The sequence below is a fragment of the Natator depressus genome, chromosome 25 (assembly GCF_965152275.1).
Source record: "Natator depressus isolate rNatDep1 chromosome 25, rNatDep2.hap1, whole genome shotgun sequence".
NCBI classification, from domain to species: Eukaryota; Metazoa; Chordata; order Testudines; family Cheloniidae; genus Natator; species Natator depressus.
The window spans coordinates 15071590-15096433 of record NC_134258.1 but is presented as its reverse complement, the minus strand read 5'-3'; the positions used below and the strand labels follow the sequence as shown (position 1 = coordinate 15096433).

Sequence of the window (24844 nt, the reverse complement as noted above, 5' to 3'; positions counted from 1 at the left end):
GGCCGTGTCTGCTGGCTGGGTGGGTGCTTGTGAGGAGCCTCCTCCTTTCCCGGCCACACTTGGGGCTAGGTGTCGTTGCTGAGCCCTTAGCTCCGGGCCTCGTGTTCTCTGCCCTGACCCCGGCTGGAAGCTGTGTGGGGCCTGGGCAAGGTCCCGCCTGGCACTTCCTGCTTCTCCTGGCAGGGCTCTGGAGCAAGGCGCTGAGCATTGGGCTGCAGACTGGGAACGTCTGGGTTTATCCAGGAAAGCTCCCCAGAGGCCAAGGGGTGCTAGGAAATGGGTGGCGGGGACAGGCCCCCAGGGCAGCCACTCTCGGGGTGACCACTCCCGTTTTTGAGATTGGGGGGGGGGGGAGTTGGACCCTGTATTTTTGGGCCAGGAGGCCCATTGTGACCATCTAGTCTGACCCCCTGCGTAACACGGGCAGAGACCTGCCCCCACCATTCCTAGAGCGGAGCTGTCAGGGAAACAGCCCAGGGATGGAGACTCCTCCCCAGGCCTTGGGGAAATTTGTTCCAGTTTGTTAATTACCCTCAAATCCACCCCTTAGTCCCAGTCTGAGACTAGGGGGAGGACTGTGACCTGGTGGGGTGGGGGTGCCCAGGTGTCATGCAGTGGTGGCTCTGCCAGGGTCACCATGGCACCCTGCTGGGTAGTTCCTCACACACCCACTGTGATCTCTGATCCCCTGTGGGTCATCCTAGACCCCGGGCCAGAGCAGGCACCATCTCCACACAAGGCGTGAGCTGCCATGACCCACTGCCCAGGTCCCTCCCACAAATGGCAGGCATGCGTGCTCTCTTTGCACACTCGCCCGGTCATCCAGGCGCAGCAGGGTGTAGGTGATTCAGCACCCACTGGCTGGGGGGGTGCCGAGGCGGAGATGTGACGAAGCGGGACTGTTCTTAATGTTTCCTCTGAGTAGTGTGGGGGTGCCTCAGTTTCCCCTAGGCAGTTCTTCAGTATCTAGGTGGTGGGGTAAGGGTGTATGATCACTGCAGAGCCCTAGAGGGCAGGTGTGTGCAGGGGTCTGGACACAGAGAATGGCCGACACCCTGTTTCCTGGCAACTGATGGCCTGGGCCCTTCCCCCCTGCAAGGTGAGAGCTAAAGGGTTGGAGAACAAAGGAATCGGGTGCCCTCCTGGCCCAGGAAAAGGGAAAGCCCAGAGGAGGAGGGGCTGGAGGCAGTTTCAGTTTAGGGCTGGCTGGGGACATGGAGTGAAGTGCAGATGTAGTTGTCTGGCTCACTGCCCCCCAAAATGGACCCAGCTGAGGGGTCCTGTTCTCTGCACCTACAAGCTCTGTGTTAGATGACAGGAACATGGTCTAATAAACTTCTGTTTCACTGGCTGGCTGAGAGTTGCATCTGACTGCGGAGTTGGGGGGCAGGACCCTCTGGCTTCCCCAGGACCCCGCCTGAGCGGACTCGCTGTGGGAAGCGCACGGAGGGGCAGAGGAGGCTGAATGCTCCGAGGTCAGACCCAGGAAGGTGGAAGCTGTGTGAGCTGTGTGTCCTGCAGACAGGCTGCTCCCAGAGAGGAGACTTCCCCAGAGTCCTGCCTGGCTTCATGGGGAGCAGTTCCAGAGCATCGCCCGGGGACTCTGTGACAACTGGTGGTAGCGGTGGGATGCACTGGACTCCATGACAGGAGGTCAAGGCTAAGATCTGGAGTGTGTGAGGGGCACCTCTTGTGGGCAGGAGGAGAGCGAGGGTGCCCTCGGGCAAGCATCCTGGGCTGGAGAGTGGCAGCCCCCAGGGCAGGAACTTCCTGCAAGCACCCAGCCCACTGCACTGAGCTGGTCTAACCGGCAGGGCTCTGCGCTGCCCATCTCTGGGCATCTGCAGGAGCAGCCTGGGGTGGGGAGCCCCCAGGGTACCCGCTTCCCCATGCCCGGTGCTCCTGACATAACTGGAGGGCATGAAGTGCTTGCTCTGGATCTAAGCAGCGAGTTGTCTGCAGGAGCTGGGTGTGGGGCTGGAAAGGGGGGAGCAGCCATGATGCAGGCACTGGGACAGGTTTGCTGTTAACGACGCTGCATCTTTGTGCCGACAGTTTCCTTTCTCCTGTCATTCAGTTTGTGTTTTCAGCTGTATTGTCTCCCTGCTAAATACCCGATTTGCCAGCTGCGGAGATGGGGCGTGTGATGGGAACGTTTGGACAGGTGGCTCGTGTGTTTTGACTGCGCTGGTGGCTTGTGGGGGTGTGTGTGTGTGTGTGACAACTTCTGCACAGCAAGGGCTGGAGCCTCTTTCCTGGCACCAGCCCCCATGTGCTGCAGCCAGCTCTGGTGCAGGACAGGGGCAGTGATTTGACCACATGCCCGGGTGAGAGATGTTAACAGGCTGTTGCGGGAGGCTCAGTTCTCAGCCCGCCTCCCTCTGCTGGGGGGGCCGCCAGCTACATAGCCAGACCAGGCCCTTCTCCCCACTGCAGGGCCGACCCCCAGGGAGCCAGCTGTGAGGGCAGCTGCATGGCACGGGCACCCATCCATCAGGGACCCAACTGAGAACCTGCAGACTCATGTCACACAAGCCATTGACTGTTCTTCAGGTGGTGACAGTTCTGTCACTGAAGGGTGGGGTGAGATTGCACCCAGTGACCACAAGGGGAAAGCCCCACCCTGGGGCTGGATCAGAGCCGGTGCACCCTGGAAGGGAAGGGTCCCATCTCCCATTCCCCACTTCCCACTCTAGCCCCAGCTCCTAGCTAGGATTTGGGCGCTGGGCCATGTTGGCCAGAGGGAGTTGATGTCAGGAATGGATGGGACCCAGGGTTCCTGGCTCCCTGCCCCCTGCACTAAGCCTGGGACGCACACCCTGTGGGAAGTCGTGGCAGGGAGGGGCTGCACCCCACTCCCAGCTCACCGCCGTCCTGGGGTGAGGAGCAGGGAATTGAGGTTCGCTAGGACCCAGCACGCTGACGGGCCTCTCCTCCCCTCCAGGCAGCTCTGGTTACACCAGGGAGGGGGAGCCTGGTGCATCTGGAGGCAGGCCAGGCCGCCCGTTACCAGCTGCAGCCCAGAGCCCGTGAGGTGTCAGTAACAGGGAGCAGGGGGCACAGCTGGGTGTGTTTAGGTGCAGACCCTGAAGGGGGGAGGAGGAGGGGGCTGCATGGGGCCAGCCAGGGGGGCTCTTGCCAATCTTTGTGGGTGTTTGCAGGGTGAAACGCTGGAAAGGGGGTGAGTTTGCTTGGCAGCACTGTACCCGGCAGCAACTTGTGGGTCTGTGCATGATCCAGTGCCCTTCCACGCACACAGCCGGACGCTACCCCTCAACCCCGACCCGCAGCCCCCTACTATCCCACCTGCGCTGCCCTGCTGGTGTTTCTCTGTCCTGACCTGGAGCTCCCTGCTATCCCAGCCAGGGCTCCCTGCCCCCATCCCCGCCCCACGCTGTGCTGGTGCCCCGGTCCTGTTCTCAGCCTGCAGTAACGCAGGCCCCATGCATGGCGCTTGGTGCCTGGCTGGCAGCAGTGCAGGAGGCCAGAGCAGTGCCCTTCGTTCCTGATCGCTGGGTTCTGGCAGGGCCCTGGCTGGCTGGGGGCAGGAGGCAGAGACCGGGCTGGGAAAGACTGGGGGCAGAGTGACGGGGGGAGCTGGTGGTCTCCCCTGTGGGCTGGCTGAGGGGCTTTGTGAGTAGCTGGGTTGCCCAGGGGCACGGTGAGGGTCTCCCTTCGGCTGGGCCTGGAGCCTGTGAGCAGCCCCCCAGCCAAGCCCCTTCCTAACCAGTCCGAGGCCGTGGGGGGGGTGGTCCAGGGCCTCCTGCTACCCTCCTCTTTGTGCAGAAGCGTCAGCGCCAGCGGTGGGGTGCCTGGCCAAGCCCGCGCCTGCTGCCTCGGGCTGTGCAGAGAGAGCAGATGGCGGCGCCCCTCTAGCGCCACAGGGCGTGCGTGGGGCGGCCGAGGTTCACGGCGCTGGCCGCGCTCTCGGCCCGGCTGCCCTTGGCTGGCAGGCTGCAGCGTGCGGGGCATTAATATTTCAGGCCCGTGCTGCAGGGAGCGGCGCGGCTCCTGCTGGTGCTCTGTGCACATGAATAACTTTCTGGGAGGGGAGCAGAGCGCCGGGCCGGGCCCCGTGGGAATCCGCCAGCACGCTCCGGAGAGCGTGGGGCGCGCCAGCCCTCAGCCGTGGGGGGGGGGGTGTGCTTAAAAGGGCAGTGGCTCATTCCCAGCCGCTCCCTCCCATCACAGTCCTGCAGCCCCACAGGGTGTCTGCCGTCTGCCCCCAGCCACAGGTGCTGCTGCCCCCAGAAATTTCCAGGGCTGGGCCTGGCACGCTGTGCTCACACATGCACGTCGTGCTGCCAGAGAGAGAGACGCACCCCACACACGTGAGCGTGCACAGAGGCGTAGCCGTGCATGGGCCTTGTGTGTGCGCACAGCCCATGTGAACACACACACACCACACACAGTCACGCAGATACACACCTCACACATGTGCGCACACCCACTGTGACAGACAGAGCCATGTGCACGTGCCCCATCATGATCCCAGGCCCCTGGTTACTCCCCGATGCCCCCTTCTCTGCCAGCCAAGTCTTCAGGGTTCACTTAAATCACATTTTCAAGGTTTAATTTGTAACCAGGAGGGTTGCAAACCGGGCTCCTGGGCTAGGTGTGGGTCTCCTGGTGTTAAGCAAGGCCTGGCCTGGGCAGGGCATGGACGGCAGACCTGTGTGGAAAATTGCTGGGCTGGTGAGCGTGGGGGTGATCTCCCCACCAGTGCTGACCCTGCTCCCTAGAGTAGTGCTGGGGGGTGGCTCCGTGCTGGGGGGCTGTGCTAGGGCAGGGGAGATGTCGGAGCCTTCTCTCCTCTCCCAGAGAACTGGGACTGCCTTGGCCCCTTCTTCACCTTCCTCTGCCACCTTGATGGGGAGGGGTCAGTTCCACAGACCTCCCGGTGCCCCATGCATGCAGAAGTGCTCTGCTGCCTCTAATGAGCACGGGGGGGGCAGGGCCTCAGCTTTGGGCCCCATTGTGCCTCTGGTGCCACTCCCTGACCCAGCTTGGCAGGGTGAGCTGCAGTGGGGCAGCCAGTCAGATTGCCCTGTGGCCTAGCCTGGCTGTGGGGCATGTGTGTGTGTTGGGGGGGGGCAGATGTGGGGCAAGTCTGGGGTGTGCTCGGGGGCCTCAGGCAGACACCCCTGGCAGTGGGGCGCTGGATGTCTTTGGAGCTTGCCTGGGGAAACGGAGCACTGGGCTTGCTTGGCTTGGCTGTGGGGGGGCCAAGCAGCTCTGACATCTGGATAGAATTAGCCCCGGCAGCAGGAGCCAGGGGCCAGCAAACGTGTTGTCACTTCTCAGCTGCACCTGGCTCTGGGGCACCCTGCCAGGCTTAGGGCTAGAGTGGGAACAGGTTAGCCTCTGCGGCCCCCTTCCCTGCACACAGCTGGACAGGCTGGAGGCTGTTCTATGCACCCCCCCTCCCAAGCCCTGGAACACCCCAGGTGTCGGGCAGCCACAGAGAAAGGCCCTGCTCCAAGGCCGGGCCCAGGACAGGTGCCATCCCACCAGCCAGAGACTACCCTGGCTTCCCCTCCCCTCCCTTGCCAGCCCTGCAGGGACCCAGTTCCCATCGCCCAGATGCTGCCACCTGCCCCTAGGAGTCACAGCAGAGCCTGGCTGTTCCCCTGCCCCCCGGTGCTCAGGCAGCGCTGGGGGCCGGGGGTCAGGGCTCTGCAGCAGCTCGGGCTCTTATCTGCATGGGGCTCCTGGGGAGTTAATCAGTGGCCACAGAGTCAACAGCACGGCTGCCGCTGGCTGCCTGTGTTTGACTAGTGTGGAGCAGGCCCTGGCTGTTTGTCCTGGCGCTGGGATTGCTGCTCTGCTGCCAAGCACTGAACTGCCTGGTGGCTGGTGGAGTTGGCAAATCCGTGTGCCACGCTGCGCCTTGGCCACGTGCAGGCCAGGCGGCCCCTCTGGCAGGGCAGGGGCCTGGTGGGATGGGACAGCTCACGCTCTACACTGGATGGGCCGCCCAGGGCAGGGTGGGGCTCCTGGCCCTGCATTGCCCAGGGCTACGGGCCCAGCAAGACAGCAGTGGCCCTGCAAGGGACACCCACTGTGCAGAGTGGGAGGGAAGCTCTGCCCCGGCACTGAGGAACTGGACTGTGTGGGGCACCAGGGAGCCAGCTGGTGAAGTGGGCAGGGGCTGTGGGGTGCTGGGGGGCTCTGACTGGCTCTGAGTCCAGCCCCGGGCTGCAGCAGGGAGCTGTGGTGCTGGAATGGGCAGGGGTGGAACATGCCCATGGTACCCTCGGGCCCCCATGCTGGGAGCCTGGTGGCTGAGGCTAGGTGGGGAGGAGGGTGGTGCTGCGGCTGGATGGAGGGCAGAGAGACTACTGGTGGAGATAACCCCAGGGGGCTTGGCATGGCACAGTGCTCCTGGCATGGCCCCCTTAGGGCGATGCCACCCCTTCACCTCCTCCCTGGCATGGTCCTCCCCTTCCCAGCTCTGTCCCCAGCATGGTGCTCCCTCCTGGCCCGGCCCTCTGTGCAGTGCCCCTCTCCCCCCCCAGTGCTCCAGCATCGTGCCCCCCTCCTAGCTGCCCTCCGGCACGGAGCCATCTGTTTGTTTTGCTGGCTCTTTAATTACTCGGGTCTATTTACTGACGCTGCAGTCAGGCTGATGGGAAGGACACTAATTGCCCTGTACATAATCCTTGTGCCATGCAGCCCCAGCACTGTGGGCACATGCCCTCCAGGCCGCGGCCCCATGCCCTCTGGGGCGGGAGCCATCCCAGCTCCATGGTGCTGCCTCAGGGCCGGGTCTGCCATAGGCCAGCTCCGGGCAAAGGGCGCTGGTGTGGGGGCAGCTGTGGGGTTTGCCAGCTCAGGCCCTGCACTGGATCCTGCTGCAGGGACTGGCTTTACTCAGGGCTCTGGTGCCATGGAGTGGTCTGGCAGCTCGGGAGCACTTTGACCCCGGCTGTGGGTGCTATTGGGCTCTGCCCCTTTTGCAGCCCCAGGGTGGTACCGGCCCCCCCAGCCTCCTTTGGGTAAAGTCCTGAGTGGTGGCTATTGGAAGGCGACCCCTGGGGAGGCCAGTGTGATCCCAGCCCTGTGCTCAGCACCATGGGGGGGGGTGTGTGTGTGTTGGGGGAATCTGCCTTTTCTAACCAACCTACACGCGCAGGGGGGGGGGGAGATGGGCTCCAGTTAGAGGCTGACTGAACCAAGGGGCCTCCTACCTCCCACCCTGCCTGAGCAAACTGCAGGGAGAGGGGATGCAGACTCCCTCCGTCCCATCCCCCACTTCCTCCTCCCAATCTAGGTTGGCTAGAAAATGCTGATTGTCCCCCCCCCCCCCCCCCGCACACACACACACACATTTCCCCCCCCTCCCCCAGTGCTGCCGCTCCCCCTCCTGGCTCTGCCCCCTCAGCACTGGCCCCTTTGTCTCCTCCACGTGGAGGCGGGAGCCGGGCTGGGCTGGTCCCATTGTCCGTGCCAGCCCCCCACCCCCCGGGCCCTACGGGGGTCCTGGCAGCCATGCAGCAACTTGCCAGAGTGACAGCTCTTGGAGCCCATGTCCCCCACCAGCAACAGGACACCCCCAGGTCCCCCTCGCCTGGGGGAGGGGCTGCCTCCATCCTCCAAGCCCCCTGGACCGGGCACTACCCGGCGCTGGAGGAGGCTGGTTCTGCCTGGCTTCCCGGGAACGTTGTCCCAGAGGGATTGGGGGCTGTGCTGTTCTGCCCAGCACGTGCCCCTGGAGTGCCCCAGCCTGGCTGCCGGTCCCTCAGTTAACCAGCTCTGGGAAGACACGGGCAGGCTCCAGAGAAACTTTCTTCTGTGCAGAGCCTGCCCGCGCCCCCCTCCCCCAGATCTCCCACCCCCACGCCCCCGCCCCCCCCCGGATCTCCCAGCCCTCACTCCTCCCCCAGATCTCCCAGCCCCCCCTCCCCTGCATCTCCCATGCCCTCTCCCCCTGGATCTCCCATGCCTCCCTCCACCTGGCTCTCCCACCCCCACGTCCCCCTCCCCGGGATGGCCCACACGGCTCTGTCAGTAGCTGGTGAGGGGAGGGAAAGGTCAGGCCTAGATGCTGGGGGCTGCGTGGGGCTGCAGCAGCCTGCCCTGCAGTTGGTGCCCTGCAGCCAGGCTGTCGCAGCAGCCGGTCACGGCAGTAGGTTCTAGTGGTTACAGACGGGGATGGGGAGTCAGACCTCCTGGGGTCTCTTCCCAGCTCAGCCCCTGACTCGCTGCGTGGCCTTGGGCAGGGCTGGCTCTGTCTGTCTTTCTCTGGCCGTTCCCAGGCTGCCCTCTCTCTAGGACGGTGTCTAGGCTCAGCTCCCCGGGGTCCCTGCCTTTCCCCTCTGGCTGCAGGTTTGCCAAGTGCTGGGCGTTTTATCAGGCGAGGGTGCAGCGGGGGTATGTGCTGGAGGGCTTAATGAGCTCTCTCCCCCCACCCTCCAGCCCCGGGGAGCAGGGTGGGCTGGGAGCCAGCTCTGTGGTGCCCGGCCGTGTGCTCGGTGCAGAACTGATTGCCACGCTGGAGTTAATGAGAATCTGGCGCAGCGACGCCGCTCGGGTCAGACGGCATGGGCAGGCCCCGTTGCCATGGCAGCGCTGCCTTGCATATGTAAAGCGAAAGGGCTTTGGGAGCAGGGAGGCCGCTGGGGGGCTGGGAGCCCCAGCAGAGGGGAGCCTCCATGGGGGGTCAGGGCACAGCCCCACAGGTTGCTGCCCCAGTGCCAACCCCCTGCCCCGGTGCGAGGGTGAGTCGGGACTGGCACCAGCCCAGCTCACCTGCTGCACCCCATGCGCCTGGCCCCTGATCGATCGCCGGCTAAGTGGCAAGGCTGGCTCATTCCGCACCTTGGCTGCCGGTATTTAGGCAGCGGAGAGAATTGATGGTCTGTGGAGCCCAGCAATTCGAACATTAGCACCGCCCACAGCCACCAGAACTCACGTGGGCACCAGGGGAGGCCCCAGGGATCATGGGGGTGGCTCTCGGGCCAGCAGCAGAGCGGCTGAGCTCACCCGGCTGCAGGACCCAGGTCTGACTCTGGACAGGCTCCCTTGGCCCCTGTCCTGGTTCTAGCCTGTCTTGTGTTGGAGCAGCAAGGCTGAGAGCCCCCAACTTGTGGGGCTGGGGGAGCAGGGCCCCCAGAACTTGCTTCCCAAGCTCCCACCAAGTCTTGGCAGAGGTGCCCTGCCTGGGAGTGCGAGGGGAAGACCCTCCTGGGGCTGGCCATGGTGGGGTCCTCGACGCCCAGGCCTGGGGCTGGGAGGAGCAGAGTTGAGTCCTGCCAGCGAGATTTGGAGTTGTGCCACAGGGGATATGCGCTGACAGCCCCCCACGTACCATGGGCAGGACTCACACACCCTGGGCAACACCCTGCTGTCTGAGCTGGGGGGGCATGGGGACCAGCTGCCCATCTTGGCCACCAGCCAAACCCTGGGGCTGCCCATCCAACCCTCATGGCTGATTGTTCTGTGCATCGCGCTGCCCCCTGCTGGTGCTGCACAGACCGCGGAGAAACTGCCCTGTGACAGCTGGGGTGAAGCCGGGCAGCCCCACCCAGGGGAGCGGGCAGCAGCCGCTCTGCTGGACTTGAGAGTGTCTGGACCGTGGGGGGCAGAGTGAGGGTGGGGTGGCTGAGTGTGGGTGTGGGGACAGGGCCCTGGCCGGGACGGGATGGTCTGAGGGGTAGTGAGGGGAGGCGCTGTGTTATCTGCCCCCCTCCCCACTGGACTGGCATTCGCGGTGTGAGTGACGACTGCCCGTAGTGCTCGCCACGCTCTCCCCGCTGCCCCACCTCGGCTGGCTGGGCACCAATGGGGCACCGACAGTGTGCCATGGTCTGCTGGGCAGTGGAGGCAGAGGGGCGGTGCCCTGGGGGTGAGGACACAGGACATTGGCAGGGGCTGAGCTACTCCAGCGAGGGGCAGTCCAGGACCCTGACAGACACAGCAGGGTCGGGAGTGGAGAGAGCTGTGCGGGCAGCCTGTCCCCTGGAGCCTGGGGAGGACATGGGGGTGCTGCGTGCACAGTGGGGGCCTCGTGCTCATGCCTCCCGGCCCCTCTGCTTTCGTGATCCATTACCAACGCACCCCCTGGCCGTGTGCCGCTTTCCTGCAGGTGAGCCCGCAGGCGCTAGCAGCGAGGGCCGGGGTCGGTCGCCTCAGCGTGACCCCATGGGAAGGAGCATCGTTCTGGTGCCAGGGCTCGTGGGGTGCTGAGGCTGCACCAGGGGCTGGTGCCCATGCCAGGGGCTGGTGCCCCTCTAGTTCCCCAGGCTGCAGGCAGGAAGGCGGGAGGATATCCTGTTAGAGGAGGGCATGATCTGTCACCAAGCAGCATCTGGGGCAGCAGGGGCCGCCTGGCTAGAGCAGCCTCCTAGCCAATGAGCACATCTGGATGGGGCCCTGGGGCCCCTCTCCACAGCAGGCCGGCCCAGCCCTTGCACCTCACCCCCAGTGCCTGCCAGCCCCCCTCCCTGCGAGCTGCAGCGCTGGGCTCCCCTCCCCGTTAACCCTACGGCGGCTGGCAGAGAGAGGAGCCCACTGCTGGGCTGTGTGCTGTGACTAGCGGGTGATGCTGTGCCAGGGAGGGGGTGGGTGTCAGGGAGGTGGGGTAGGATTCTCATGCTAAGGGTGCACGCACACACGCACATGTGTGTACACACAAACGTGTCCCCCCCGCCCCACATGGCAATGCCCCCCCCTTCCTGTGCAGGGTTACAGGCCTCAGTGGCTACTTAAGGTATTTGTGCTTCTGCCCCGGGGGAGATGGAGAAAGCAAGTCTCTGCCCCTCTCCCTGCCACAGCAGGTGGTGTCAGAGCAGGGCAGAGGGTGTGGGGATCCTGGCCCCCTGGGGAGCTCACTGGCTGCCTGCAGGCTCAGGCAGTCCTTCCCCCCCGCCCTTTATTCTCGGTTAATGCCTGTGTGTCTCCGTAGTGCCTGTCGCCGCAGCCTCCTGGCGCAGCTGGTCGCAGTGGGCTGGTGCAGGGCACCAAACCCGTTCCTGTACCCCCCGGCCACAGCGCTTCCTGGGAACGGCCTGGGGGTCTGGGCCCTGCTACCCTGCGCGCCCCTCTGCGTGCTGCCCAGCAGCCCTGAGTGTGGTACCCCCAGCCCCTGGCTATCCCGTGAGGGAGCCTGGCACCGGCGCAGGGGGGGGGCGGACAAGTGAAAGAGCCGGTTGGGGGGCAGGCTGGGGGCAGGGCGGGTGTAAGGGCAGGAGGAGGTGTTGCTGGGACAGCCGATGCAGGGGGCGGGTGCTTGATGGGTCCTTGGGAACCCCCAGCTGCCGTCGCTCGCACCCCTGGGCCCCCGCACCGGGCAGCTTCTCCCCCTACAACTTTTGTGTGCCCCGCTGCCATGGATGCTCTCCCCTCCCCTGCACACCGCCTCCCGTCCTGCCCTTCTCTTGCCTCTCCCAGCACCCCTCCTTCCTCTCCCCCGCACGCCCCCTCCCCTCCCCCGCACACCCCCTCCCCTCTCGTTTTCTCTTGCTGGTTTTCATGACCTTGATGCAGAGACTCCCCAACCTGTTGCCATGGCAACACCTGCTTTGCATCTCCAGGCCTGGAGCGGGGCTGTGATTGACAGCTCTGGGGGTGTCCCCAGCCCCGCTCCCCCAGCCCCGGGCAGCCCCTCACCCTCCTTTCTCATCACTGCCTCTGTGGCAGCACCCGGCCGGCTGGTGTGGGATTGGCCTCAGAGCCCATACGCAGCTGCCCCATGGAGCTGGGCTGGGTGACGTCCCCAGGAGCTCAGACTGGGGGAAGCTGGCCTGATCTCCTTCTTCAGTGCTGACCAGGGAGCACATGGGGCCTGGCGCCAGCTCAGGGGGCTCAAGGGGGCTTCCAACCTGTGGTGCCAGGCTCCCTCGGATGCCTCCTCTGTTGGGGCGCTGGGCTCTTGCCCTGCCGTGTGACACCCCCCCCGGGCCTTGCCAAGCAGCCCGTGCTGCCCCTCCAACTCCTTCCTCGTTCCTACCCCGAGCGCCCCAGCCCTGCCTTGGAACCGTGGGCCAGGGCCAGGAATCTCCTGGGAGCCTGCTGCTCCCCTGCGCTGGCACCTCCGGCTTTAACCCTCTCTGGGCTGCCCTGTCGGTGCTGACGCCAGGCGTCCTCAGGCCTCACCATCCTGATGGGCATCATCCCCTGCCCCCCACATGGGCTTCCCCGCTGCCCACGGTGCGCCCTTGTGTCCCGCCTACCCTGGGCCCTGACAGATGCCAGCTGGGGTCTCTCCAGCTGGCCCCCCCTCACCCTGCTGCCTGAGTTGGCTTCTCGGCAGGGCTGCGGGCAGCAGCTGGCTGTTGGCGGACAGTGGGACGCTGGTGGGATTGGAAGGCTGGGTCCCAGTTGGTACCGTCTGTAGGACGGACTCAAGACCACGGCTGGGAGCGAGCCCCGGCTCCAGCAGCGCTCCTGGCCATTCTGCTGGCCACGGCTAGCTCCCCCCTCCCTGTGACGGCACTGCCCTGGCACTGCTGGGGCTCTGGGCCTGGCCTGCAGCAGCATGGTCCCTGAGGGCACCAGAGCTCTGCCCAGGCTGCGGTCAGGGGTGCCAGCTCCCTCTTTGAGATCCTTGCGCGGGCTCTCTTGATTCTTGAGTTGCCCCAGTGCTCTCAAGGAGACGTTTGCCAGCAGCCCTGCCGTGCCGGGGTGCCCACTGCCCAGCCCAGCGCCCTGGCCCTGCCAGCCCTGTGCTTACTAGCGCCCCTGCCATAACACATGTGTGTGCCCTGAGCTGTGGTGAGGAGAGCAGCTGCAGCAACGCGGGGAGCCCCGAGGGGAGATGGCAGCTGGCTGGTGATGGGGGGCCCTTGGGGAGGCCTGGAATTGGGGTGCACGTCAAGGGGTTTTTACCATGCAGCGCTGAGCCGGTCTGCCAGGTCTGGGAGGGGCCCTGTGGCAGTGTGGGGGCCTGTTGGGGCAAAGCAGGGCCAGGCTGTGGCGAACCCCAGACAAAGGGCCGCATGCGGTGGGTGCAGGTGGCCAGGCGGCGAGGGGGTTAACGAGCGCGGGTGGAATGTGGGGGGGGAGAGATTTGCGCGGCTGGCGTTGGGGAGGCCGGTTTCATGGGGTGCCGCTCGGCTGCCTCGCCTCCGGCGCTGTTGGTTTTGGCTGCCTGCACAGACTCTCCATTGTCTTGCAAATGATTTGTGCATGGCTGTAAAGTGAGTTCAGCTGGGCCCAGCCTGCTCTGATCCTGCTGCTGATAAATGAGGCAGGGGGCCATAACTGTGTCTGCTGCAGGGCCCTAGCGCTCGCTCTCTCGCTCCCCCTGAAGCAGAGAGGCTGCCTGGACCAAGCCCCTGACCCACGGGGACAGGGCATCAGGGCCCCAGGGCCTGGCCGGAGCGGGCTTCCTGCTGCCTATGACCTGTGTGACTTCACGGGGAAGAGGGTGGGCACAACCCATGATGCTGACTCAGGGAGGCAGCACTGTCCAGTGCAGCAGCCCTGGCCCTGCCCTGTTCCCGGCAGAAAGGCCTGTCCCCTGCTGGGGCTGCTGCCTCCTCCTAGAAGCTTGTCGTGCCCCAAAGCATCTGGTGGGAGCGGGTGGCATGGGGCTCCATGGGTGGGACTGGTTGGATGGGAGTCCCACGCGGCCCGGCTCTGGGGCTGGAGCACCGGGAAGGAAGGGGCCTCAGCTCCCCAGGCTGCAGGTTGGCAGCAGATGCTGCACATGGTTCCACTAAGCCCCAGCACTCGCCTCCTTGGGCCAGTTCACAGGCGAGCCAGCCAGTGGAGGGGATGATGGTGGTGGTGGGAGCCAAGTGCCCTCAGGCAGCGTGGCCCCCTGTGGGGAGGGCATGTTGAACCGTCTGGCAATGAGTGCCGGGAATCACAGGTCAGGACTCCTGGGTTCCATCCCTAGCTCTGTGTAGTGGGAGTGAGTCTGTGCCTCAGTTTCCCCATGCACATCAGGGGGGTGATATTTCCCTCCTGGGTGGTGGGGAGCTTGTGTTGCAGAGTGCGCTGAATCCTGGGGGTGGGAGGTGCAGCATGACCGGGTTCCTCTGCTCAGGTCCCACAGTCCAGGGGCTGCCAGGAAGCCTGGTGCCCCCTCTCCTTGCTGACGTGACCTTCCTGGGGGGGCTGCCCGCGCACTGCACCTTAGTGCCACTGAGGCGTTTCTGCGGCTGCTGGCTCAGCACGGTCACTGGGAGCAAAGTGGCCCCACAATATGTCCACTTGCCTCTCCGCTCCCTCTGCCTGGCCGGCCCAAGCAACATCACTGCATGCCAACAGGAGTGGGCTAGCCATGGGGGGCTTGGCCCTCAAAGGGTCCCAGGAGCCCCCTGAGGATCCTGCCCAGCTCCCCAGGAGGGGCTCTCTCTACATCCGAGAAAGCGTCTGGCACCACCCGGGCATCATGGCGGCTCCCAGACACTTCCCCCACTGCAAACAGCATGGAAAGTGAAACCCTGTGTTTGGTTTGTCCTGAGTCTTGGTGCTCCTCTGCCCCCCGGCCTGCGCCCTCCCTGTGATGACACACAGCAGGGGCACGGGTGGGGGTTCAGCCAGAGAGGGCGCTGGCTCTGCGTGGGGGGTGCAGCTGTCAGTCTATTCCTGCCCCAGTTGTGACTGTGTCGCGTGTCGTCGCTTGGCAGGGAATTAGTGAGTGAGAAACCCACCCGCCCACACAGCCTCCTTATCTCTGCCGTCCATGCCAGCGCTCACTGGGAGGCGTTGCGCAGCCCAGATCCCTGTAGACCCAGTGGGGAGGGGGCTGCCCGAGAGGAACACGTGGGCACAGTGCTCCCACCCCACCCCTCCCTGCACCTCCCCTGCCAGGAGCCCTGCTCTGCAGAGCCTGCAGCTGGCCAGCCCCAGGGCTGCTGAGCTGCGGGGCTGTGCCCAGGCGGGTGGCCGGCGTCGCCTCTCCATTTAAGCGTGATGGAGGGAGTGTTTCCAGGCAAGCCTGGCTGTGTGCAGCGCCCGCTTGCTCAGTTGGGGACATCTGTCACGGAAGAGATTAGTCATATTTCATGTAAATGAGTCACTGGGCTCGGTCAGGTGGGGGCGGCCGTGCGGGCTAGCAGAGCACACGCCGTGCGAGGGGCTGGAGGGTGCACGCGCAGAGCCGCCCATCGCTAGCCAGCCTGGATCCCGGAGCGCCTCCCTGCACAGGATGCTGTGGACGGCAGGGAGATGCCCACGAGCAGAGGGGTGAAAATACCCGGCTGCTCTAGGAGGCTGGGCAGAGTCCGCCGGCTGGGCCGTTGTGACATCACTGGGAGGGGCCTTCTGATGTCACACCGGCCTGTGATGTCACAATGTCTCTGGCCAGCATGTTCTGGCAGGGGCTGGGCACGCCAGGAGCCTGGGGGTTTGGGGATGGGGGCACAGACCAACAAGGAGAGGCCCATGCTCCATGGGGTGGTGTGTCCTGGTCCCGTATACAGCACTCGGGGCGGGTCCCTTTGGGGCACCCAGGGTTGAACGTGCTGGCCACGGAGGGTCTGGCCCCTTGGGCAGGCATTGGCACGTGGTGCCTGTGGAAAGAGCCAGAGACGCTGTCTGTCGAGCAGCTGGTGGGCGCAGGGCGGAGATCACCGTCTGCGCCCAGCGGGAAGGGGCAGCCTGGGGGAGCAAGGGGGCAGCTAACAGGCCCCCTCCCCCCATACGCTCAGCAAGGGCTTCCCACGATAAATGCAGCTGGGTGGGTGGCCTGGCACTGTGAGCCCTGGGCTGGCATGGACAGCCCTGGAGATGTGTCTTCCCCATAGCGGGTACCAGGGGCAGCAGCATGAAGTCCTCATGGAGCCACCCCCTAGTCTGGAAGGGCCCCACCACGAGGCACCAGAGGGTACTAGCTCCAGTGAGTCCCTCCACATTCAGAAGGGAATGGGTTTGGGGGGCTGTTGATCCGTTCTGGATCCAAACCGGCAATGCCTAGAGGGGAGAGGCCCCATTCCCCGCCCCCCCCCCCGAGCCAGCCAGTCCCCTGCTGTGGGGCTGGCCTAGAGCTGGCACCCCTAGAGGGGAAAGGCCTCGTGTCCCATTGAATCTCCCTCACCACCCCCAGCCGGTCTAGGTTAGAACCAAATGTTTCCTGTAGGGTGGTGAGGCCCCTGATTGTTCATCGGGGGGTGGGGGGCGGGCGACACTCTTCGTTCCAGACCAGGGCAGCCTGTGTGCATCCCTCACTGCTGGCCTGTCTGTCTGTCCTGTCCGGAGGACCAGTTCCCGGGGTTCCTGGCCCCGCCCTGCACCGCGTTTGCCGTCTGCCCCGGGGCCAAGTGGGCACAGATGCTGCTGTTGGGATTCCGGGACGTTCACACCTGCTGTGCAGGGGGACGCTGGGCCCCAGGTGCCAGGCAGGAGAGTCAGGCTGCTCAGCTCCTTCCCACCGTCCCTGTGGGCAGAGACGCTGCCTCTGTGCGCCGTGCCCAGGTGTCCCCCACGCCGTCTGACCCGTCCCTCCTGTTCTCCGCCATCCCGCCCCGCCTGGGCTGTGTCCCCAAGAGCAAAGGGAGGGGAAGGGGGGCCCAGGTCTGCCAGGCCGTGGTAGGGCCAGCTGGGAGCACACTCCTAGCGCTCCAGTCGGACAGGCCCCGTCCATGCAAGAGATTGGATGTAGGCTCGGTGGCAGGGGGGCCTTACGGAAGGGAAAATCCCCGGGGTGATGGAGGGGGGTGGTCCCAGCGCAGGGGGCAGAAGGAGACGACAGGACCAGCAGGGTGGGGGAGGGATTGCACGGGGCCCTGGATTTGGCAGTGTCTCAGCCAGCCCCGTGGAGCAGAGCCTCTGGACCCCCCAGCCCCTTCGCAGGCCCCTTCCCCAGCACTGCCATGGAGGTGCAGAAAGCAGCCGCCTCCCTTTCAAATTGAAACCATTTGTGGCAGAGCAGCGTGGGGCCGAGCCGGAAAGCCAGCGCATTCCTTCGCTTTAATAGCTCCCCTCAGACGGACGTGGCCGGTGGGGCCCAGTGTGCCCCCCTGCACACAGCACACCCACGCGGGCCTGCCCCCACAGCCCAGCCCAGCCTGCTGCGCCCTGCCCCACAGGTGGCCTGGCCCTGACTCCCCAGGCTGGGGTGGGGGCTCTGCCGAGGGGGGCTGCACTGGGGGGTGGGGTGCTCTGGTTGGATTCTCCATATATTTCCGTCTCGCTCGTACTGAGATGTGTCCTGGCGGGATGCTCTTGGGGCAAGGAGACGCCAACCCAGGGCCAGGCACTCGCTCAGTGGCTCCTCGGTGGCTGTGCCCTGGCCAGCGGGTCCCAGCATGCCATGCTCTGGCAGGGCACGACCTGCTGGGCCCCATAGTGTCCTTGGACTGCGCCGCCCCATTGCAGACGAGGGAGGCTGCAGGCCAGGTGTGGCCTGGGAGGGGGATGCTTAGTCTGGAGCTCCCTTTGTCTCTCCTAAGGGCGTCCACTCCTGGTGCATACTGGGGGCAGGTGGGAGGATCTGCAGGGAGCCCCCCACCTGCTCCCACAGCCCCCCCCCAGCTCCCTGGCAGTCATGGAGAGTTGCACCCGCCCTCCAGCTGGGCCGTGAGCTGCGCTGGCAGAGCAGAGCAGCTGCAGGTCGGGGTTGAGGGGCATTGGCAGGGAGCTGAGGCCTGGGCACATCCCCCCTGCTCTGGTCTGTGCTGGGTGGGGACCCCCTGGGCCGGCTCCACCCAGCCCGCTGCACATCCCCGAGGGATGGTTCGTTCCCCCGTCCTGATGCCTCGCTAATTAGTGCTGTTAATTTCATCCAGTTAGCTGCACGTTGGCATGAGCATGGCCCCAGCTGCCTTGACTGTCAGATGTGCCCCTGATGGCACCTATAACGAGGGCAGTCAAGGGGAGCTGACCTTGGGCAGGGGCCGTTATTAGCGCACGGGGACCATGGTGACCGGAGCCGAGGGGTAATCTGCAGGCACGATAACGAGCAGGCGCTGGGCTGAGCCTCAGTGAGTTTGCTGGTGGCAGCCCTGAGCCTCGCCCAGTGCCCGGGGGCAGCGGGCTGGGGGGAGGGATGTTTCCCGAGGGGCTGGCACCTTGACTGGGTGGGGCAGGCTCCTGGGCTGGCTGGGCCAAGGGCAGGGGCACGTTCCCAGTCCTCCATTCCCAGTGGGACTCAGCACTGGCAGCTCTGCTGAGACCCCAGCAGAGTGCCCGGGGAGCAAGGGCCCACCGCCTCTGAGCTGCTGGGGGCAGGGGCTGAGGCCAAGCATCCAGCTCCTCCCTGCTTTGTGGGGCTGCCGGGGCTTGGCCTGAGCGTTGTCGCCCCAAGGAAGCCGAGGTCCGCCCTTGTCCCCAGTAGGCGGGCACCTGCTGTATCCCTCAGGGGTAGCGTCTTTGGCCAAGGCAGGCAGCACTGCCAGGTGCCGAGAGCTTCTGTGCCCTAGAAGGGGGGCATTGGCTCCAGGGTCCTGGCCACCCTGGCGCTCTGTGCCACCCCCATGCCCAGCCCGCACTCTGACAGCTCCCAGCCCTTCCCTGGCATGCTGGGTCATTCATTTACCTGGTTGCCATCCCAGCTGTTCCAAAACAGGCTATCCCGCCGAGGTGCCAGGCCCGTGGCACCCCACTGACTGCCAAGCACATCTGCCTCCTGTCTGGCCTGACAGCCCCTCGCCCCCAGCAGGGTGAATTCCCTCCCCACCTGGAGCAGAACCCCTCTGGGGTAAGGGACGGACCCCTCACAGGGCTGAGATTCGCCTCAGGCTCCCCACGGAGGGCCCCAAGCCAGGGCAGAGAACAGGGCTCTCAGCAGCATCTGTGGGCATCGACCCCAGAGCTCACAGGAGGTACCAAGAGGGGCAGTGACTTATCCAGGCTGAGCGGCAAGAATAGAACCCAGGAGTCCTGGCTCCCTGGACTGGGCCATACCTACTAGGCCAGGTTGCCACCTCAGCCCTGAGGGAGGTGTTCTGTCACTGGCCAGCCAGCTGTGGGGGTCTGGGTGGGCAGCGGGGGTTGGGGGGTGCAGGGCATGTTCAGCAGCACAGCCTCCAGGGGGTAACTGAGGGAGCATGTGTGAGGAGGCTTCCCCCCAAACCCCAAATTCAACCACTCTCCTATGAGAACCAGCCCGAACCAGCGCCATAGAGGGGGGAGGGGCTCAGCACCACCATGGGGCGTGGGAGGCACGTGTGGGGTGCTGAGGGAGGGGCATGCATGGGATATTGGAGGACCCCCCAATACTCAATACAGGCTGTCTCACCTGGAGAGGCCTCTCCCTGCCAGGGCTTCTGACCCCTCACTGCAGCTACCTGGGGGCTGCCCCCCCTTCCTGCGCTGGGAGCGGGGCCGGGCAGTGTGGGCACAGCATGTTCCCAGGGGGATGCGGGGGGCGGGGACGGGCTGACTCCCACCATCCCAAACTCCCCTCCCTAGCCTTGGACAGCATGTGACCCCTCAGGATGACCTTTGCTCTTTCTCCGCAGAGTGCCGCGGCGGCCCCCAGCCCCGTGATGGGGAACATGCCCCCGAACGACGGCATGCCAGGAGGACCCATGCCACCTGGTTTCTTTCAGGTACCCTGCCCCACTGCATGGCCGGCTGGGGCCCCACTGGCGTGGCGCACCGTGCGGAGCAGGCGAACGCCCAGGGGACAAGGTGCCCGGGGGTGGGCGGACCCCACAGGGATTTCCCGTGGAGGAAGAGGGCAGCCCCAGTCCTTTCCCTTGGGGTAACCTCTGGGAGCCAGCGCGCTGCCCTCTGAGACCCAGCCAGCCCTCCACAGCTCTGCCCTGCCAAGGGGGACCCTGTGGGCCTCCTTGCCAGCTCTGCCCTGGCCCTGCTGCTGGGGCGCTCTGCTGGGTGGCTGCAGTGCCAGGGCGCAGCTGGCACCACTGTCCCCAGGCCAGTGCCCTCCGCCGGGAACCTCCAGCAGTGCCAAGGGCTGTCCCCGTGCCCAAAGCAGGTGTCAGAGTCACCGTCAGAGCCTGCTGCTCCCGAGGGCTGCCTGTGCCCACGGGGGCCCTGCTGCGTTGCAGGGAGTCGGGGGGGAGAGGGGAGAGCCAAAAGTGGCAGCCCCCCTCCCTGTCCCCTGCTGCACTTCAGGAGCAGCCACCGCGCTGCGGAGGGGGGGCAGCACCCCCATGTCCTGAGCCTGGCCGCTGGGCCCCCAGTCGGGAGCTGCCTGGCCCCCCAGGGGGGTGTGAACTGGCGCTGAGGGGCGAGGGTCCTGCTGCTCTGTGGCCAGCGCCCCCGCCGTGCGTAGGAACAGGCTGCCCTGCGGCGGAGTGGAGGCTGGCCCGTGCATCTGGCACTCAGAGCTGTGGGCCCAGCTGCAGCTCCAAGGGGGCCCAGCCCAAGGTGCTGCATGTGGGGCTGGCACGTGCTATGGGCACTGTCAGGACACACGGCCGGCTGCAGGCTCACCCACCCCCTGGGAATGGAGGCCGGGTGGGTTCTGGCCAGGCTGGTGGAGCTGCCAGAGACATGGGGGGCAGAGGAGGTGGAGGGGAGGGGAGCTGACGCTGTGGGCACGGAGGAAGGTGCAGCCCCGGGGTGCACAGGGTCAGTGTGCGGGGAAGGTGCCTGGGATATGTGCAGGAGTGCGTGTGCACGAGGGAGGTGCACAGGATCGGGGGGGGGTGTCCGGGGAGGGTGCCTGGGTGGGTGTTCAGGAATGCGTGTGCACGAGGGGGATGCACAGGGTCGGGGGGGGTGCATGCAGGGAGGATGCCTGGGGTGTGTGTGCAGGAGTGCATGTGCACGGGGTCTGTGCGTGCATGGGGGAGCACGCGGGGGTGTGTGCACAGGGTCAGGGTGTGCGTGCAGGGAGGGTGCTGGGGGGTGTGCAGGAGTGCGTGTGCACGAGAGTGGTGCACAGGGTCGGGTGTGCGTGCGGGGAGGGTGCCTGGGGGGGGTGTGCAGGAGTGCGTGTGCACGGGGTCTGTGCGTGCATGGGGGAGCACGCGGGGGTGTGTGCACAGGGTCAGGGTGTGCGTGCAGGGAGGGTGCTGGGGGGTGTGCAGGAGTGCGTGTGCACGAGAGGGGTGCACAGGGTCGGGTGTGCGTGCGGGGAGGGTGCTGGGGGGTGTGCAGGAGTGCGTGTGCATGAGGGGGGTTGCACAGGAGTGGTGCAGGTGCAGCCGGGTGGCGGTGTGTGGGCATTGCTATGGGCGTCAGCGTTGACAGCTTCGCCATGCAGCTCCGGCAGCCGAGAGCCAAACTTCTTGCTGCTGGGGGGAGGACAGGAAGGGATGTGTGGGGAGACGCTGCCCCCTACTGTCGAGCCAGCCACGTGCCTCCTTGGCCGTCCCCTGCCGGCCAGCCGGGGCACTGCCGGTGCTGAACGGAGGCACGGCTGTGCCAAGTCGTTATCTCCTTAGCTGGATAGAAAATGATTTTATTAATTGCATCATTTAGCCCCGCGCGGCGCCCGCGCCTGGATTGCCTGAGCCTGCCCGGCGGGAGCTGGCTCAATATTGCAGCCCTGCCGACGCCGTCTGTTTCCCATTACGCCGGGAGCCCTGGGAGGCTGAGTGGTGAATAGGGGCCAGCGGCACTGCCGTGTGGTGACAGGCTCGCTGGCACCGCCGCGTCCTCATGCCTGTCCCGGCCCCGCCGCCCCGAGGAGGGCGAGGGGCTTTTGTGGCTGGAGACACTTCCCCCGCCCCACACGGAGCCGCGGTGCAGCCTATGCCACACCGCCAGTGCAAGAGCCCCCGGCCTGCTCCGGCTGGGCATTGGCTCCGCTTCGAGTCTGTGCCGGGCAGCCTGCAGCTCCTCCCCTCCCCATGGGGTGGGAGCCGGGCGGGCAGTGTTCTCAGGACCCTGGGGTCACCGCACCTTCCCCTGCAGGGACCGTCTCCTGGGCACTCAGACGGGCGCCCACGGCCCCAGGAGTCACCTGGTGCTGCCAACATTCAGCTCTGCCAGCTGGAGCCTTTCTCCTGCCCCTCGCGCCAGGGGACGAGCGGCCCCCCTTGCCCAGCCCCACCCGGCGAGTCCCCATGTGTTGGGGGGTGCGGGGGGGGGGTCATGCAGGCTCGCTGGTGAGACGGGGTTTGCTGCCACCTGCAGGTGGACGTGGGGACCGGCATGAGGCCGGCCTCAGGCTGACGGGTGCCCGGGGCATCCCCTCACCTCTGGCCTGCTCGGCAGCACGGGGCATCAGCCGCTGGAGACACCCACTCCCAGTGCCCAGGTCCTGGGCTGCCCCCCACAAGTTGCAGACTCCACCTCCCCCAGCATGTGTCCCCCACCCCGGGCGATGGCTGGGGCCCCGTCGGCCGTGGCTCAGCATGGGAGGGCAGTGGCCCCATGTCCTGGCCCAGGGCAGCAGCCAGGCAGAGGCGAGCGGGGAGCTCAGGTACATTGGGGGGGTGTCTCTGGTTGGCAGTCCCCAGGGAGAGGGACCCACCAGCAGGGCCTAGGAGCAGGCGAGGGGCCAAGGGCAGTGGGTGACGGGGGCTCGGCCCAGCCCCTCCCTCCTGTAACCCTCTGTGGTTTGTTTCTCTTGAAGGGACCTCCGGGCTCTCAGCCATCACCACATGCACAGCCTCCGCCCCACAACCCCGCCGGCCCCATGTTGGGGCCCCACAGCCAGGTAAGGCCGTCTCGGGGGAGCTGACCCACCACCCCCTAACAGGCTGGGCCTGGGGAGGAAGCCTGCCGAACCCTGTGTGCGCATCCCCCGCTCAAGTCATTCTGCCCCCCCCGTTTTCCCCCACATGCCACTCTGCCCCCTGCTTCCCACACACTCACCCACTCTGCGTGGGGTCACTCACCTGAGTCTCTGTGGGCTCCTGCAGCCTGGAGGATGGGTGGACGTTGCCACAGACCCTTGGAGATCCCCAGGTGTACCCCAGCCCCCCCGACTGCACCCCGCTGCACACAGCCACCACGTCCTGATCAGCCGCACACAGCCCAATGCCCGGCAGACTCCGATTTTCAGGCTCCCCCACCCCGTTCCCGAGCGCGGGCTCAGCATGGCCCGGGACGGACAGGCAGTGAGCTCCTCTTCCCATGTGCCCTGCCCCGGGCAGCTGCCTGGCCCAGCCCCCTCCTCCCGGTGGGAACTGCACAGTGGGTCAGAGCAGGCCCCAGAGCATCTGCTTTGCCCTGGCACCCTCCGTCCCCCAGCTGGGAGATAAGGGGCCTCCAGGGACCCTCAGCCCCCCAGGCCTCCCGGCAGCCCCTTCATACGCTGACACCTGCCCCAGCCAGGCCTGAGTGCAGGGAGCGAGGCTGGGGCCTGGGAGGGGGGGCGCAGCCGTGCCAAAGAGCTTGGCCATGCAGTCCCCGGGCCCCACCAAAGCCAGCGCCAGCGTCTGTGTGCCACATGAGGACCCTGGCCCCTCCACGATCTGGGCGTCCGTCGCTGTGAGGAAGGGGCTGGGGGCGAGTGATGTGGGGAGACCCTTGCAGCTGGGAGGGACCAATGGGGTAAATTGGGGGCAGCAGGGCAGGGGCTTGCCTGGGCACCACTGTGGGGGAGCCCAGTTCTCGCTCAGGGAACTGGAAGCCTCAGCCCTTAGGAGCCATCCACTCCCGTGCAGGGAGCAAGGCTGGGGCCTAGGAGGCGCTGGGACCCTCCGGCCCCCCTGGGCTCTGCTTCAAGGGGACTAAGGAGAGTCCTGCCCGTGGGGGGGTGAAGGGACAGTCCCTGGGGGGCTGGCTGGCGGGGTGCATGGGACTCTGCGAGGCCATGGCAGCGCGGGCAGCTCCCAGCCCTATCACGGCGGTTCTGCCCAGCACCCAAGAGGGCCTGTTGCTGGGAGACATCGCAGGGCAAGGCCGAGAGCGCAGCTGAAATGTCAAACCCCAGGCAGGCGGAAGCAGAGGGACCAGCTGCGATGGCAGCCCCGCCGGGCAGGAGGGCAGCAGCCGTAACACCAGCGTCAGGGCAAAACACCTGGTGCCCATTGTGTCAAATGCAGTGATGCCATGAACAGCAGCCCCACAACTAGCCCAGATGGCTCAGGGCGGGAGGTGCAGGCCAGGAAACCTGCCACTGGCAGGCTGGGTGACCTTGGGCAAGTCACTGCCTCAGTTTCCTCATTGCCAAATGGGGACAATGCTAGTGATACGGGGCCCCACGGCAAAGCACTAAGAGCCCCCTCGCCTGGGAGGCACTGAGGGGTACAGTAAGACCCTACCTCTGCCCCGTCCCCTGCGGGCACCAAGCCTCTCACCTAGGGCCCTGGGATGAGGAATGCTGGGTGCACGCGGCCTGATGAGGCCTGGATGCCTGGGTTCCTCCCTTGCAGCCTCTAGCCGGGCCACGCATCACTGCTTGTGGTTAGACCCCTCTGAGCAGCGGGCAAGCTCCCAGCTCAGGCCTCTGCCCCGCAAGCCCAGCGCCAGCCACAGGGCCTCTGTGCTCATGCCCCGCCCTGGCTGGGCTCAGGGGATGTGCTCTCACCTGCCCCCCCTGCTCTCTCTTGCAGCCTTTCATGTCCCCTCGCTACCCCGGCGGCCCCCGGCCCTCGCTCCGCATGCCAAACCAGGTGAGGCCACCGGGCCCTGAGAGCTGGGGACGTCCTAGGGCGGGTTGCCCCAGGGCTAAGCCCCCTGCCCCATGTCTGGGCCAGCTCTCTGGCCAGTCTGTGGGTCAGGGAGTGCAGCCCTAGGTATTGTGGCCGGGGGGGGGGGGGTGAGGCTCAGTCAGTGCTCCTTCTCGGGGAGGGGAGGGGGGCTGTGCCATTTCCCGAGGTGGGGGGGGTTGCTCCTTCCCCAGGGGGAGCCCGGTCCATGCCCTTCCCTCCTGACGGCTGCAGCCCCAGGCTCATGGCCCTTCTGTTCCTGCAGCCGCCCGTGGGGGTCCCGGGGTCCCAGCCGCTGCTGCCCAACACCATGGACCCCAGCACAAGATCGCAGGGTGAGTCATGCCACCCCCGTGGCCCCCTCCCCACCGCCGGTCTGCTCCCCGCCCCCCCAAGCCAGGTCAGGCCTTGCCAGCCCCCAGCGCTGATGCAGCCCC

General features: G+C 66.1%; 1 protein-coding gene across 1 annotated transcript in view; it reads left to right on the top strand.

The window, feature by feature from the left end:
- Positions 1 to 24844, top strand: part of SSBP4 (single stranded DNA binding protein 4) — a 49269-nt gene that overhangs the window by 19791 nt on the left and 4634 nt on the right. The window contains exons 5-8 of the mRNA XM_074939732.1: positions 19353 to 19442; positions 22385 to 22468; positions 24312 to 24371; positions 24673 to 24742. Of these exons, the coding sequence (XP_074795833.1) occupies positions 19353 to 19442; positions 22385 to 22468; positions 24312 to 24371; positions 24673 to 24742 (304 nt within the window). The remainder of the gene's footprint in view (positions 1 to 19352; positions 19443 to 22384; positions 22469 to 24311; positions 24372 to 24672; positions 24743 to 24844) is intronic.